The 16102-nt window shown below is 60.6% G+C and overlaps 1 protein-coding gene across 6 annotated transcripts in view; it reads right to left on the bottom strand.

The window, feature by feature from the left end:
- The window catches only part of Ptprs (protein tyrosine phosphatase receptor type S), a 50218-nt gene that overhangs the window by 29883 nt on the left and 4233 nt on the right, over nt 1–16102 (bottom strand). For all 6 annotated transcript variants that reach the window (XM_042669948.1, XM_042669949.1, XM_042669950.1 and 3 more), the window contains exons 3-6: nt 11991–12136; nt 11743–11884; nt 7167–7355; nt 2801–2911 (exon numbers count right to left, since the gene is read on the bottom strand). In XM_042669948.1, coding sequence (XP_042525882.1) covers nt 2801–2911; nt 7167–7355; nt 11743–11884; nt 11991–12136 — 588 coding nt within the window. The remainder of the gene's footprint in view (nt 1–2800; nt 2912–7166; nt 7356–11742; nt 11885–11990; nt 12137–16102) is intronic.

The following is a 16102-nucleotide window of genomic DNA, read 5'->3' as shown; positions in this document are numbered from 1 at the left end:
CCCTGTGGGCCTGGCATGGAGCCTGGCACACACTTGTGGCCAGACGACTGGCCACGCATTTCTTGCAGTCTGCCGTGCCTCACGGTTTGGGGATGGGCAGGTCTGGATTTGTGCCTGGCCAGGATTCAGGAGGCGGGGGCACCAACTGTCCCTGAACTTCCGGTGAGCACCAAGCACGCCCAGCCTGCAGGGGGTGCTGGGCCGCCCATCCCTGCTCATCTGGCCTGCTCTGGGTCAGGGATGGAGAACCAGGGCTCACACAGCCCTCCAACTCCACCTCAGTCTGCAAGGATGAGGGGTGGGAAGACAGAGACAGACAGAAAGGCCCACAGGGCTGTCCAGAGGGGCGCCCGGGCACCAGCCGGCTCTGGGAAGAGGGGCTGCCCCCCACCCCGGGGCTGGCCCCCCTCCCACCCCCACACCCGTACGGTCACTTTCTGCACCCGGGTCACGGCTGTGGAGCCCTTGCCCTCCGAGGGGACCGGGGACAGGAACGCTGGCTTTGGAGTCGCAATGCATTTGGAGAGCAGCCACAGACCAGAACAGCTCAGCCCAGGGAGCCAAAACCAAACAGCACAGAAACAAGACAGGACCAAAGACCAAATGCTTTGGAGAAGTGGACAACTGAGAGGGTGGGAGGAGGGAAAACAAACCAATCAAGTCCCCCCCCCCCCCCAAAAAAAGAAAAAAAATTGTAAAGAAAAAAATTGTAAAGGAAATTAAAAAGAAAGGAAAAAAATAACAAGAAAACCAAAAGAAACACAGAACGGAAGACAAGAAACACTCCAACAGAAGGCATTGGGGGGGGGGGGGGTCACCAAACCAACAAGAGTGGCATGCAGAAAGATTTTACATTCTCCCAGCATGCATCAGGCCCAGTTACCATGACGACGAGTGCAGAAACTTAGCAACAACATTACCAACGGATGCAGAGGGACCACAATGCAAGCATCGCATGTGTGCGGCCGGCCCTGAGCCGGGCTGGGCGCGGCTGAGATTTTTGTGTCTTTCTGGGTTTTGCTCTTGCTTGGTGGTTTTCTGTTTTATCGTTCATATTCCATATTTTAGATTTTTTTTCTGTGTGCATGTCTGTGCGTGTCTGCACGGTGTCTGTGTGTTTCGTGTGTGTGTGTCATTTTTTTTTTCAGAATGTAAAAATGTGGGTAAAGAAAGTAAAAAGGAAAAAAACACACCAACCTTCTCGAAGCTCTGAGGGATGTTAAGGGGGTTTGATGCAGAACAATGACATGGGGAAGAGAGAAAAAATAGGGGAGATACAGAGAGTAAAAAGAGGACTTCCCAAGGCTAAAGCTGCAATCGTTTGTTTCTGTTCTTTTTTTTCTTTAAACCAAAAAAATTAAAAAAAATTAAAATTAAAAAAGAAAAGGAACACCAACGACCTTTTCTGCCTTCCGCCCTGCTCTGGTCATACAGAGTCTACATTTGCTTTTTGATTCTCTCTAAATTCAACTTTGGAGCGGCTGAGACCCAGGCAAAGAACAGAGATGGAGCCGGGTCCTGGCCTGGCCCTGAAGGAAGGGGGCTCAGGCTGGGACCCCACCTCCGGGGCCAAGGACACAGAGGGCCCCCTCCAGCCTTCACCAAAGGCCCTGCCCACCCCACCCTCACCTGCCGATCACTCTCCACTGAGCCCTACCAGACACACCCCATCCCCAGTGCTGGTAGGAAAACACACAGGTTAGCCTGGCAAATGCATCAGAACTCACCGGAGCACCCTGGCGGCAGATCCACGGGCCCGCCCCACGCCCGCCCCCCACGGCCTCCTCTTCCTCCTCCTCCTCCTCCTCAGAGGCCAGGTGCAAACCCACCATCCCGGAGCCGCTCTGGGGTGCGGGAAGGGCAGGGGCCGTGGGCAGACCCCCTGCGCTCCCCAGGGGGCACTCAGGGGGCCTGGCACATCACACGTGGGAAACTGAGGCAGGGAGAAGGATCAGCCCAGTCAGTTCCTACTGAGCCAACTACCATGAGTGACAGGAACGGCCATCAGAGGGTGGGAAGACAGGAAGAGGAGGAGGAGGGGAGAGGAAGACTTCTGAACGGACCCGAAAGAGTCAAAGAGGGGCTGACAGACGTGGGCGCAGAGCCCCCTGCACCTCTGGGAGAGCGGCTTCCTGGGGCGGGGTGGGGACATGGCTGTCGGGGACCCTGGGCTTCTGGCCACCGCAGGGAGGGACACGCTGGGCGCTGGCTGGGTGAGCAGCACAGAGTGGCAGCGACCGTGCGGGCCAGATGGGTCCCTTTGTGAGGGTCACTCAATGCACCCCCGGCCCTGGGACAGCCGGGAGGCTGGGGAAACTAGGGAAGGAAGGCAACCTCCAAGATCCCTCCCCCCAATCCTAGATCCAGGGCACTGGGTGGGGCGGGGAAGGGGGAGCTACGAGGCCACAACTCGGAGAAGCAAAGCCAGCACACGACACAGGAAGGCCACAACACACCACGAAAGCCAACTGGGGGAGGGGAGGGGCGCAGGGCAAAGGCCTCCAGGCTCCCCCGGCCCTGAAGGCCCAGTGACCCCGCCCCTGCTCTCCTACCCCACCCTCACCATATCCCCCAGTCCTGCTGCCCACGGGGGGGGGGCGGGGGGGGCGCGGGGCGGAGGAGGCCAGCCACCCCCGTTTTCCACAGGAGGACAAGTGAGGCTCATCCAGCAGGGGCTGGGTCCTAGTCTGCTGGCACCCCAGGGCAGGGCCTCCTGCTCGGGGCTGGGGGTCGGGGGAGCCCGTGGCTATGAGCCCAGGGGTGGGGGGGTCCCTGCCTCTGGCATGGCGGCGTTCCCTACCTCGCACGTAGAGATTGGCGGGGGAGGAGTAGCGCACGCCTGCATTGTTGGTGGCCACGCACTCGTATTTGCCCTGATCCGTCTCCTCGCTGCTCTCGATCTGCAGGGCTCCTGTGGGGAGAAGGAGGGAACTTGGCCACAGAGCCGGGCCTGCCAGGAAGGTCGTCCTGCAGGCCTGTCGGGCCAGCTCCTGTCCTGGTTGGTCGGGCGAGGTGTGGCCAGGGTCTGCTTCCAGTGAGCGCCAGCCTAGCACCCCGACTGTCCCTGCAGCCCTCAGGGTCCTGCTGTTCTTCAGCAGTGTTGGCAGCCGCGTGCCATGGCTCACACCCACCATCCTAGCTCAGGGGAGGCTGAGATCTAGAGGATTGACATTCCAGCCCAACCTGGAAAAGAGCTGAGACTCCTAAGCCGGAGGAAAGCTGGGTAGAGGTGGCTCATGCCTATCATCCCAGCGAATATGGAAACCTAGAGTGGCCAGATTACAGATAGATGGGAAGCAAGGCTCAGCTTCCAAATTGACCAGCGAAGGGAGGCGCCAGTAGCTCACGCCTGTCATCCTAGCTACTAAGAAGGCTGAGATCTAAGGATTGTGGCTCAAAGCCAGTCCAGGCAGGAAAATCCATGGGACTCTTATCTCCAATTAACCAGCAAAAAGCCTGAAGTAGAACTATGGCTGAAGTGGAAGAGCACCAGGCAGCCTTGAGCTAAAAGCTCAGCGACAGTATCCAGCCCCAAAACTGGAACAAAAAAAAAAAAAAAAAAAGTTAAAATTAGGACTGGAGGTACAGCTCCGTGTCAGGGAGCACCTGTCTAGAAAACACAAGATCCCTAATTCAAATCCAAGATTTTACGACAAGTCTTCTCTGAGTGTCTTGGCGGAGATGGTGAGACCAGGCTCCACATGGCTGTGGATGCTGCCCGTCCCAGGAGAGTGGACAACAAGCCACAGCTGTGTGAGTCTGACTGGCTGGGAGGCCGGGCTTCCCCGGGAATCACGGCTCAGGGCCCTGCTCAGGTAGGTCTGAAGTGGGGCCTACCCTGTTCACCCAAGGTCTCACTACAAGTCTGGACATAACGCAGGGCCTTGCACTTGGTAGGCAGGTACTGTGCCACTTGAGCCATTCCCCCAGGCCCTATTTGCTTCCACCATTTCTCAGGTCTGTCACAATCCTCCTATCTATGCCTGCTGTGCAGCTAGGATGGCAGCCGGGCACTACCAGACCCAGACTGTTTGTTAAGATGGAGTCTCACTAACCTTCTGTCCAGGCTGGCTGGCCTTAAATCTCAGTCCTCCCAATCTAGACCTCCCAAGTAGCTGGGATCTCAGTTGTGAGCCATAGTGGCCACTCATATAAAGCGTCTTACAGTCCACAAACAGAGCTAAGCTTGGAGCTCCAGCATGTATTTGAAGTCAATATAAAGATGAGGCCAACGGTTCTAGGTGAATTTGAACTCCCAGATCGTAAGGTTTCAGTATGCATGAATGCAGAAATCCATGCTCACTTCTCCTACGTGCCGGAGCTCACAGGCCAGCAGGTGAGGCCCATGGTGCCTGCCAACAGGGAGAGAAACACGAGCGAGCGTTCTGCAGGATCCAGAGGCAGCCAGGGTGAGCTTCCCGGGCCCTGTGCAGCACTGAACAGAAAGTAATCACAGCCCACCTTCCCGTGAGAAAACACTCGGCGTGAAAACATGGTGTGGGTTCAGAGCTTGGCTTCACAGCAGAGCCCCAGCAACCAGGAAGCTACCTACAGGCTCCGAGTGAGAGCCCGCACTCCACGCCCAGGCTGTGGACACAGAGCTGACACTGGACCTGGCCCCGAGGGCCTGTCTCCGGCCCCCAGGTCAAGGCTTCTGAGATCATTCCCTTCTGACATCCTTCATACGGGTGTTAAAACTACATGTGTCCAGGGCAGGGCTGGGCACCGAGCGGTGGCCACACACCTGACTCCCAGCACTCCCGCCCCTCCCCGACCAGGTGGCCTGAGGTATCACTACTGTCCCCCTTGGCCCCAGACAGAGACAGAGACACAGACACCAGATAGACGCTAGGTGGGGTAAGACTGGGTTCTGGGGGTCATGGAGTCAAGAGGGTCTCGGGGCAGTAAGTGGCAGGTGAGCGGGAGGGAACCTCTTACCTCGGATCGGAGTGCTTTCTGTGAAGGGAAGCAGAGAGAGTCAGGTGAGTGAGAGGGCGGCCAGAGGGTGGGGCCAGGGAGGCGGGACCATGAGCAGGCCTGTCCACTCACATCAGTGAGGGTGGTCAGAGGCAGGGCCAGGGAGGCGGGACCTCAAGCTGGCCTGTCCACTCAGGTGAGTGCAGTTGTGGAGGTGTGGCCAGAGATGGGACTGCCCACTAGGACAGCAGCCACCACTGGGCCTGCAGGCTCCAGGGCTTTCTGGAGGAGGTGGCAATCGGGGTTCCAAGGAGGCTGAGCCTAGAAGCTCAGTTCTGGCTTGGCCTGAGGGCTGCTTCCCCTCTCAGGGTTCTAGGGCTCCAACAAGGGGCTATTTTTAGTGAAGTCCAGACTGCGGGGACAGGAGCAGCAGGGTTTCGGGAGTCTTGTTAGAGACAAGACAGGGAGGACAGTTAGTGCCCGGGGCCAGACACGTAGCAAAGGTCAGGCATCACCAACAGGCTGAGGGGGAGGGCAGGGAAGGGCACTGAGGACTGGGCGCACCACCGCCTGCCACCCCTGAGGAGAAGAGGAAAAGGCTGCCTGCCTGCCGTGCCCGCAGGACAGAGCCAGGAGCGGCGTCTGCCCACGATCTACCCGCCTGCCCGGCCCCTGCCCTGGGACGACGGGACCCCAAGACCAGGCGCAGGAAGCTGTGTGACCAGCTACAGAGACAAGAAATACAGGTCCTTCCTTCCAGATGGCCCAGGCTTGTTTTCCAGAAGGGTACACTTAGGCCAGCAGGGATGGCGGCTCTGAGTTCGAATTCTGCGGCTGAGGCAGGATGGGCTGTGGGCTGGGCATGCTCTCGCGTGAACTGTGCGTCGCTCAGGCCCTCTCTGGACCTGCTCTCAGTGCTATGGATGGGCCACGCTGCCGGCGCCACAGAGGCAAGGGGAATTTGCCAATGGCCACAGGGTGGAACTGGAAGCCTGGCGGGCGGGACTAGAGCCAACCCTGGACCTATGCAGCTTCCCTGCACCCGGAAGACGTGGTAGAAGAACTAGGGGTTCCGGGACGGCCAGGTCGCAGGTGTGAAAGGATCTGTCTCCTGTGTCTCTCTGCAGAGCTGGCAATGAACGCACACGCTAGTGTGCGGCTCTCCTCTGAGCCATGGTGGTCCCCTATCTGCCACGCCCACCTTAGCCAGAATGAGCTGGTTTTCAATGGCTTCAGGCTAGACACTGGGAAAAGGGAGAGAAGCTCCCAGAACCAGTGCTGCTACCATAGTTCCAGTACCCACGCGGTATGAGCCCCTTTCTGCAGCCCACGGGCCACGGGTGGGGGGCGCGGAAGCCTGCGGCCCGCACCGCCCTGCGGCCTAGCGGGTCCCTTTCCTCTCTTCCTTCCGGGCAGCACAGGAAGTTAGTCGCATGCCTCGTGGGGGGCAGTGACCGCACGTGGCTGTTAGTGTGGGGAGGCGGGGGGGGGGGTTGGGGGGGGCCGTTAGTGGTTGTCATGGAGATCAGACTTACCAAAGGTTTCTGAGCGTTTATGGGGGACAAGAAAAGAGAACAGAGTGTTAATGCGGAGCTGCGGGCGGCTGCCCGTGAGTCAGGACGGGAGAGGGGCAGGGCGGTGCAGCACCAGCCCACACCGCATCCCGCAGGAAGCTGCTGATTTGTAAGGAAACTGAGGCCGGGTGCCCACTCCGTGGGGCCGCTCCACAGAGGCTAGGTGACCGCAGGAGCTCCTGATCAGTACTGTGGGACTGACTGGGCGGGGCCGGAGGGACACACGGCAGGAGGGACACACGGCAGGACCGCTGTGTGGCCAAGGTGCACCCTGCGTGTTCTCACCCACGCAGGACGCAGGTCGGGCCACACGGGGAGCCGGCACACGCACACAGACAGGCCACAAGGATGGGACAGTGACACGGGCACACGACCCCCACACAGACCCCCTCACCACACTGCAGCTCCACTCCGCACCGGAGTTCCCCCTCCCCTCCTCCCTTCCCTCCCTCCCTCTTCCCCTCTCTTTGCACAGCCTCCCTGGGCCCAGCACAGCCTCCGCCTCCGCCAGAGCCCTCTCCCCGCCACCTGCCCTGCTCCCCACTCTTGGCTCACTGCACCCTACTAAACAGCCCATGAGGACGCTGCACCCCGCCTCTACACCTCCGGATCTGCTGCAGGTCTGCGCCTGCCGCCCCTCCCCGTCCCGAGCCCCCGCCCCTGAGCCCGGCTCACCTGAGCGCAGCTGCTTGATGCGCCCGCCGCTGGCGCTGGGGTCCACCGGCAGGAAGTCCTTGAACCAGGTGATCTCGGGGTCAGGGTTCCCGCTGGCGGCACACAGCATGGTGGCCGTCCGCGTCCTCTCCACCACCTTCAGCTGGGGGCCCATGTCGATGTTGGGGAAGCCGGGGGGCAGCTGGTCCTCTGGGGAGACAGGGCTGAGGTCGGATCGTGGCGGGCGCCCCTTGTCTGCGCCCACGATGACCCCACGTGGCCCAGGCCCCCATCGGGGCCGTGGGTCGGGTCCTCGGTCCTTCCTTGCCTGGGCGCACCCCGGCGGCCCAGGTGGTGTTGGGTGTGGAATCCGAATCCATCCCCTGGGGGCGGGGGCTCTGGCGCGAGCTGGGGGGGGGGGGCAGTCCACGAACCCTACTTTCTTTTCATAGTTTTTTTGTCGGTTGTGGGGCTGAGCTCTGGGCCTGGGCGCTGCCCCCAGCGCTTCAGCTCAAGGCGAGCGCTCTACCACTGGAGCCGCAGCGCCACCGCCAGGAACCCCACTTTCTGCACGGGCATGATGCCTCAAATGTACACAGCACCAAGGCAACAGAAAGCGGCCCGCTGGCTGTGGCCAGTGAGCAGCCCCGGCCCTCCGTGGTCCCACTGCCTTTCCTCCCAGGACTCAAACCCCAGCTCAGCAAACAGATGAGCAAATGACCAGGTCTGGGCTGGCAGGCTGGGGGTGGAGCGTGGCGTGGCGCAGGCCCGGGGGACGGGCTGCCCTGGGACAGGGCTGGTGGCCTGCTGGAGCCAGTGAGGAGGACCAGAGTGCTAGCCCCAGGCATCACCTCGCTGTGGACCCACCCACTACCCACATCCCAGCCCCACCCCGCCCACCCTCTCCCTCAGCGCAGGGCTGCTGGGGCAGGAGAGGGGCACCGAAGCACACACCTGCAATGCCAGCACTTGGGAGGCTAAGGCGGGAGGATCATGGTTAGACCCTGTCTCAAAAAAAACACCAGCAGCTGGGCTGTCATCCTAGCTACTCAGGAGGCTGAGATTTGAGGATCGTGGTTCAAAACCAGCCCAGGCAGGAAATCCATGAGACTCTTATCTCCAATAAACCACCAGATAACCGGAAGTGATGCTGTGGCTCAGGTGGTAGAGCACTCGCCTTGAGCTGAAGAGCTGAGGGACAGCGCCCAGGCCCAGAGGAAAAAGAACAAAACACCATAACCAAGAGATGCCCAATGGTATCCTGTCAAGGCTGAGCTGTGACCCCAAAACACAAGACGCATGTTGAAACATAGCGTCTACAATCTCAGGACCAACCTATGTTCGGAAGCGGGTCTTCCAAAGAGGAGACTTAAAGCTGAGAAAGTGGCTCAGTGGTAGAGTGCTTGCCTTGCATGCATGAAGCCCTGGGTTCGATTCCTCAGTACCACATAAGCAGAAAAAGCCAGAAGTGTGGCTCAAGTGGTAGAGCGCTAGCCTTGAGCTGAAGAGCTGAGGGACAGCACCCAGGCCCAGAGTTCAAGCCCCACAACCGACCAAAAAATAAATAAAGAAGAGACTAAGGTAAAATGAGGTGGCAGTCCTTACAGGAGGGGCTCACACACCCATCACAGGAAGATGCGCGGAGAAGGGGCCATCAAGAGTCCCGGGGGCCGGGGGGACCCCGCTGCCCTCCCACAGGCACAAGGCCATGGCTGCTGTGCGTGCTGCCGGGCCCACCCTGCCCCGTGGCTGCGGCAGAGGCTGGGTCCAAGCTAGGTGATGCCTGGGGCAACCACTCTGGTCCTCCTCACTGGCTGGTCAGGGCGGTCAGGACAGAACTACAAACCTCGCTAGCCTGAGGGACAGGAGACACAGTAACAAGACCGGCCGCTCGGGCTGCAGCTGGCTGGCGGGTGGGCTCTCAGCTCAGCACAGCCCAGGAGGCATGAGCTGGTGCCCGAGCCCGGGCTCAGCATCTAGTGGACTAGGGAGGGACCTGGCTGGTTGAGGCACAAGCCGCGGCCGGGTGCAGGTGACCCCTCCATGGCCAGCAGGAACCTGGCCATCTGCGGGTAGGGCCTTGGAAAAACGGGGGTCACAGCATCCGATTGAGAGCAAGTTGCTAGGTGCCCCAAGTTCAGCAGAGGCCAAGGTTGCATCTGTACCCCCCCACACACACTTGCTTTTTGTTAATAAAGTTTTATTGGCACACAGCCATGGGCATTTGCTTCTCCACCCCCCCCCCCCACCGTGGTGAGTTGAACTCGGGTGACAGACTGTGGGCAAGCCAGGCGCGTGCTTGCTGACAAAGGTCAGAGGGACAGGGGCATCGGGAACAGGGTGGGGACAGCCAGCCGGAAGCTGCCATTGTGGGGCGGGGAGGTGGAGCCCCGGGTACACACGCGCGAGGCCAGGGTGGAGCCGGGAAGGGCAGGCTGGGACTGCCAGCCACAGCTCGCTGGGGTGGACAGAGCCCCTGGACCGCACGTCAGGGGCCGTACAGGATGGGGCACAGCATCCTAGGGGGAAACTGAGGCTCAGCCAGACACACCTGCCCCAGGTTATGCCCAGCACGGGCCAGGGCAGGACTGAACCAGAACCATCAGGGCTGAGGCCCACCATCCTTCCTGGGCCAGGCGTGGTGGGTCCCCAATACCACCCAAAATGGCAGGCCCGGTGCCCCCGGGGGGGCCGCGGGCGTGGGCGGCCCGGTGCTCCAAGTGCCCGTGGTGCAGGCTGCGGGTCCCCGGCGCCTGTGTGGGCAGCAGCCAGCCAGCGAGCAGGGTCTGGCCATCCCGCGCTAATCAAACAGAAACGTTCACCGCGCACCACAATGTGCCGGAGTCCTCAGAGCTTAACGAAAACAACAGTGCAGAGGCGTGCACTGGGTCCACAATCAGATGGCGCGATGGAGGAGGAGAAGGAGGCAGTGTTGAGGGGAGGGGCCCTGGCAGCCCCTGGGAGGCAGGAGGCCCAGGCAGGGGGCCGGGGCAGGAGAGGGCCAGGCCTAGGCCTCTGTGGGGAGGGCCAGTCCAGAACAGCCTCTCAGGGAGGCCTGTGGGGCCTGGGCAGGAGTCGGGCCACATTCAGAGCTCTGGAGTCCTGGCTCTGGGGGCCCCAGCAATGGGGATGGGCATGGACAATGGGGAGGCCTTGGGCGGTCTGTGCCCAGGAAAGGTCAGGCAAAAATAGCCTGGGAGGGGGCGGGACAGGACAGACTCCACCCCCCCAGCTACCCCCCCCAGCCACACACACACAGAGCCGAGACTGTGGGTCCTTGTCAGGAAGGAGAAAGATTTCCAGACAGGGACTTAAGAGATCAGGGGCCTTTGTGAGGGAGGAGGGAGGAGGGAGAAGAGAGGAGGGAAAAAAGGAGGGGGAAAAAGGGAACAGGGAGGAGGGGATGGGGAGGGTCACAGGCTGAGCAGGTTGTCTGCCTATCCCCACCATGTGAACCTGTCTAGTGACAGGTTGGGGACACCCGGCCAAGGGCTGCTGCTTTGTTAAAACCAGATAGCAATCACAGTGAAAATTAAACAGTGCTGGGGCTGGGAAGGTGGCTCAGTGGTAGAGCGCTTGCCTTGCATGCCTGAGGCCCTGGGTTCCATTCCTCAGCACCACATAAGCAAAAAGGAAAAAGCCGGAAGTGGTGCTGTGGCTCAAGTGGTAGAGCGCTAGCCTTGCGCTGAAGAGCTGAGGGACAGCGCCCAGGCCCAGAGTTCAGGCCCCATGACTGGACCCCAAAAAAAAAAGAAAAGAAAATTAAACAGTGCAGAGAGGCCAATCGCGGTCCCCAAGTCCTCGCACTCTGCCAGTCACTGTCCACTTCCTGACCACTGCTCAGAGAGGCTCATGGGCCTGCCTGAAGTCACACAGCAACAACTGCAGGGGTGTGATCTTAGGGTGGGCAGCATCTGCGAGCCAAAGCCCTGCTGTGGGAAGGGAGAAGGCAGAGAGGGCAGCCGGGGAAATTCCTTGGTACCCCAGCTAACCCCAGCAAGACTAGCCCAGAGCCCAGCTAACCCCAGCAAGACTAGCCCGGAGCCCAGCTAACCCCAGCAAGACTAGCTCAGAGCCCAGGCAAGTGGCTCAGAGCACTGCCTGCCTCTGTTCGCCCTGGGTTTCGGGGAGCTGCCTCTCCCTGAGCCCCTCCTTGTGACCTGACCTGCTTGGAAGGAAGTTACCACACACAGCCGCTTCTTCCAGAGCCATGGGGCAGCTCCCAGGCTGAAGGCTGGGTGTGGCTGGCCAGGGATCAAGACAACATGTAAGAAAACATGGCCAGGAGAAAGTGTGGGAGCACCAACTGAACCCCTCGATCAAGCCAGACCTGAAGCCAATCTACTTCCCAGACGCTGTAATGACAGATAGACGCTGTCTTTCTCACATGCCTGGGAGCGGGACCGGGCCCTTGTAAGTGGAAGGTCCCCGCCGAGGTAATGCGCGAGGGTCTCCGCCTGGCACCGCTCCCCCGTGCGGCCCGGCCCCGCTTACCAGCTGGGCAAGGGAAATCCAAAGCGGAGTTCAAGGCCACCTATTTGTCCCCAAAGCCCAGGGCCCGCCCCATCCTCCCCCTCCCCCCCAGGGAGCCGCGTACCTCTCAGGACGGTGAGTTTGGCATGGACGGTGATCTCCCCGACCGAGTTCTGGGCCACACACTCGTACACGTTCTCATCCCGGGGCGTCCGGAGCGGCTGGATCCTGAGCACGGCTCCGGAACTCTCATCAAACTCGATGGTCTGCGGGGAGGGTGGGCGGGTGAGGCCGTGCGGGGGGCCTGGGCATGTGGTGCAGTGTTCGGGGAGGGGGGGGCGCTCTGGGACGCGGCCTCCCCACACGACTCACCTCGAAGCGCTGTGAGTTGACCTTCTTGCCCTTCTTGTTCCAGGTCACCCGAGGCTTGGGGTCGCCCGCCGCCTGGCACACAAACGAGGCCACGCCCCCCGACACTCCGATTTGGTCCTTGGGTTCTTTGATAAATCTGGGCGGCTCTGGGGGTTCAGCAAAAAGAGGGGGAGCTGTAGGGGTACCGGGGTATGTGGCTCAGACCCTGCGGGGATCACACACCGGCCCTGACCCCCACCCAGCCACGGAGGGACCACGCAGGCCACGGAAGGGCTGGAGGAAGAGGGAGGGGAGGAAGGTGCAGCCACAGGCAATGTGTAGGTGCAACATCCCCAGACACCCCGGTACAGGTGCCTGAGACTCTGGGACCCCCGGATTTAGACTGTGGAGGCCTCCAGTGGTGAACCCTAAGACTAGGAGGAGGTAGTATGATCTTACTTCCTTAGTGGGGAACCGGAGGCCCCACGCAGGGTGGCGGCAGTGGAACCCAGAGCTCCAGTGCGAGCTGGAGGCAGGAGCTCGCAGCCATGTCCTTTCAACCAGGGCAGAGGGCCAGCTGTCACTGCCCTGACTCCAGGGACACTGAGGCAGGGGCCTGGCTTAAAGCAGACTTGTATGCACTCACTCAGGGCTGGCCCAGGGCGTAGGGAGACCCAGCTGGGCAGGGCAGGGCGCACAGAGTAGTCATGGGTGTGGCGGGGGGCATTGCCCGGCAGGGAAGCGGGCATCGCCCTGCACTGGCACCCTGAGGGCAGCTTCCTGCCCAGGTGCCTCAGCTAGGTGTGGAACTATAGAACAAGAAACTGATCTTGTGCAGTGGAATTGTTTCACAAAATGAGCAGGTTATACAGAAAAGAAGCCCGGCACCAGTGGCTCACGCCTGTCATCCTAGCTACTCAGGAGGCTGAGATCTGAGGACCATGGTTCAAAGCCAGCCGAGCAGAAAAGTCCGTGAGACTCTTATCTCCAATAAACCACCAGAAAACCGGAAGTGGCGCTGTGGCTCAAGCAGTAGAGCACTGGCCTTGAGCTGAAGAGCTCAGGGACAGCGCCCAGGCCCTGAGTTCAAGCCCCACGACCGACAAAAGAAAGACTGGGCGTTTCCAGTTTTAAGCGTGGCATTCTGGCTGAGGACAGGCATGGGTGGCCCACGTGGAGTCTGAGCGTCTCGTGCCAGGACAAGGAACACTCGGGACGCTTCCCCTGGTGCTTTGGCTCCTCTACACGTGGCTTGGGCCGTCTCTGAGCTGAGCGGGCCGGGCCTCACCTCCCTCGGCGGGTGCGGCCGTAGTCAGGCGCCGGGCGGCGGCCCTCGAGTTGGGGTGGGGAAAGGACAGCACAGAGGTGCACTCCCCCCCCCACCGCCCCGGCTGCTGCAGCCTTCGGTCCCCAGGGGCCTGGGACTGTGCCTCAGGTGGTGGGGTGACACTGTGCCACTCCACCCACCTGACCTGTGCTGTCCACTCCCGGGCGGGGACCCTGAGGCATCCAGGCTCCCGGGTCCCCTTGCTTTCTGAGCCGGGGACTGGAGAAGGGGGACCCTGGCTCTCCTGCCTGCTTGGCCCTGGGCCTGGGAGGGGTCACACAGGCCTTCTCCCCATGGCACCCCCGTTAGTAAATGCCTGAGCGTCCTTAGAGCCTCCTCAGCACACCCACCCTCCCCTTTTTTTTGTTTTTTGTCAGTCATGGGGCTTGAACTCTGGGCCTGGGCGCTGTCCCTGAGCTCTTCAGCTCAAGGCGAGCGCTCTACCACTTGAGGCACAGCGCCACTTCCAGTTTTCTGGTGGTTCATTGGAGATAAGAGTCTCACAGACTTTCCTGCCCGGGCTGGCTTTGAACCATGATCCTCAGATCTCAGCCTCCTGAGTAGCTAGGATGACAGGCGTGAGCCACCGGCGCCCGGCCCACCCTTCTTTTTCTGGACTAAGGGGCCCCGGGTGGCTGGGAGGCAGGTCCCAGTGCCCAGCCAGCACAGACAAGCCTGTGCCCCGCAGATGTGGGGCAGGTCTGCACCCGAAGCCCCAATCCAAAGGTTGAACCCCCCCGCCTTGCAGTGGCAGACAGTGCCCAGACAGGCCGGGGGGGGCACTAGGGGTCCCCACAGAGCCTGCACTGAAGCCGCGGCCTCCCGCTCCAGGCAAGGCTTGGCCCCATTTCTGTTTTTCCATTGCAGATTCCACAGAAGTGGTGGTGCCAGAACTGGGGAGTCCCCCCCCCCCCAGTCTGCAGCTCTCTAAGAAGGCCTCCCAGACCAGACAGTCTCTGCACCACCTTCCTCCCTAGGGATGGAGCCGTGGGAGCCGCCCGCCCCGGCCCCCACCTGGGTGACGCCCGTGGGCACAGTCCTACAGGCCAGGCCCCTCCACAGAGCCCACCAGGGCCAGAATCCGGGCTCAGACCCCCAACACCCCAGCCATGGGGACAGGGAGGAGGTCTGAGTCAGTATCACTGCCAACACCACACAGACCACAGACAAAGTCCCCAAGACACAGCAATGCTGACCTTCAGGGCCTCAGGGTCACCGGGCCAGCAGTCACAGCCATGGTCCTGGCATCCACCCTCACCAGCCCAGGTCCTTCTGTGGCCACAGGGCCTTTGCATAGACTGAGTCTCCTGCCTGGGACACCTGCCCTCTGGATCCTCACAGGACTATTCCCTGAGCTGTGAGGTCCTTCTGGAAGCTTCTTCCACCATCACCGTGGACAACAGCCTAGGAAGGGGCCTCTGGCAGGACCCAGATCCCAGCAGGAGCTCTTTTAAAACTCATTGAGGGGGCTGGGAAGGTGGCTCAGTGGTAGAGCGCTTGCCTTGCATGCATGGGTTCGATTCCTCAGCACTACATAAGCAAAAAGAAAAAAGCCAGAAGTAGAGCTGTGGCTCAAGTGGTAGAGCGCTAGCCTTGAGCTGAAGAGCTGAGGGACAGTGCCCAGGCCCACCCAGAGTTCAGGCTCCACGACCAGACCCCCCCCACCCCCCCAAAAAAAAAACTCATTGAGGGAGCTGAGTGACAGTGGCTCATGCCTGTAATCCTAGCTACTCAGGAGGCTGAGATTTGAGGATTGCCATTCAAAGCCAACCAGGGAGGAAAGTCCATGAGACTCTTATCTCCAATGAACCACCAGAAAACCAGAAATGGCGCTGTGGCTCAAGTGGTAGAGTGCTCGCCTTGAGCTGAAGAGCTGAGGGACAGCGCCCAGACCCAGAGTTCAGGCCCCACAATGGACCAAAAACAAAACAAAACAAAAACAACAAAAACCACTGAGAGGCTGGAAAGATGGCTTAGTGGTAGAGTGCTTGCCTAGCATGCATGAAGCCCTGGGTTCAGTTCCTCTATACCACATACACAGAAAAAGCTGAAGTGGTGCTGTGGCTCAAGCGCTAGAGTGCTAGCCTTGAGCAAAAGAAGCTCAGGGACAGTGTCCAGGCCCTGAGTTCAAGCCCCAGAAATGACAAAAATAGTAAATTAATTAATTAAATTAAAACTTACTGAATGGGCTCACAAGAGCTCAGACTGTCAGGGTCACAGACAGGATCTGAACTCAGCTCCCTTGGACTCAACTGTGCAGCCTCAGTTTCCCCCACTGGCAAGGGGGCCGTGTGGTGAGCCCTACAGTCCCACATCGTACCCCAGGCCGAGGCAGTGCATGTGTTACTCGGTGAGCAGAAGCCAGGCTGGGCAAGGGGTTTCTGTCTGGGGACACAAGGACCAGCATCGATGGGGGGGGGGGGGGGGGGGGGGCGGCACTAAGGCATCACAGGGTGAGGCCCCGGGTGCTCAGAAACATCCAAAAACACACAGGAAGACCCTTGGCAAAGAGCGGCCCCTCTGAACCCACATGCCGGGCCAAGGCGGGCCAGCCCTGTGCAGGAGGGCCGGGCGGGGTGGGGCAGTCGAGAGACGGCTTTCTGTTGCTCATCCCCAGGAAGCCAGGAAAAGGTCCTCAGCCAGACACAGTGGCCACCCTTAGACCCAGCACTCCGGAGCCCGAGGCAGGAGGACCAGAGGGGCTGCCCAGCAAGAACTGGAGTCAAAAGACAAAACAAGCTGGGCCCCGTGGCTCACGCCTGTAATCCCAGCTACTCAGGAGACTGCAATCTGAGAATCACAGCTG

Source organism: Dipodomys spectabilis, unplaced genomic scaffold (genome assembly GCF_019054845.1).
Source record: "Dipodomys spectabilis isolate Male_0828 unplaced genomic scaffold, ASM1905484v1 ptg000511l, whole genome shotgun sequence".
Classification (NCBI taxonomy): Eukaryota; Metazoa; Chordata; class Mammalia; order Rodentia; family Heteromyidae; genus Dipodomys; species Dipodomys spectabilis.
Note: the sequence above shows the minus strand (reverse complement) of the source record. Positions and strands in the feature narration are given on the sequence as shown.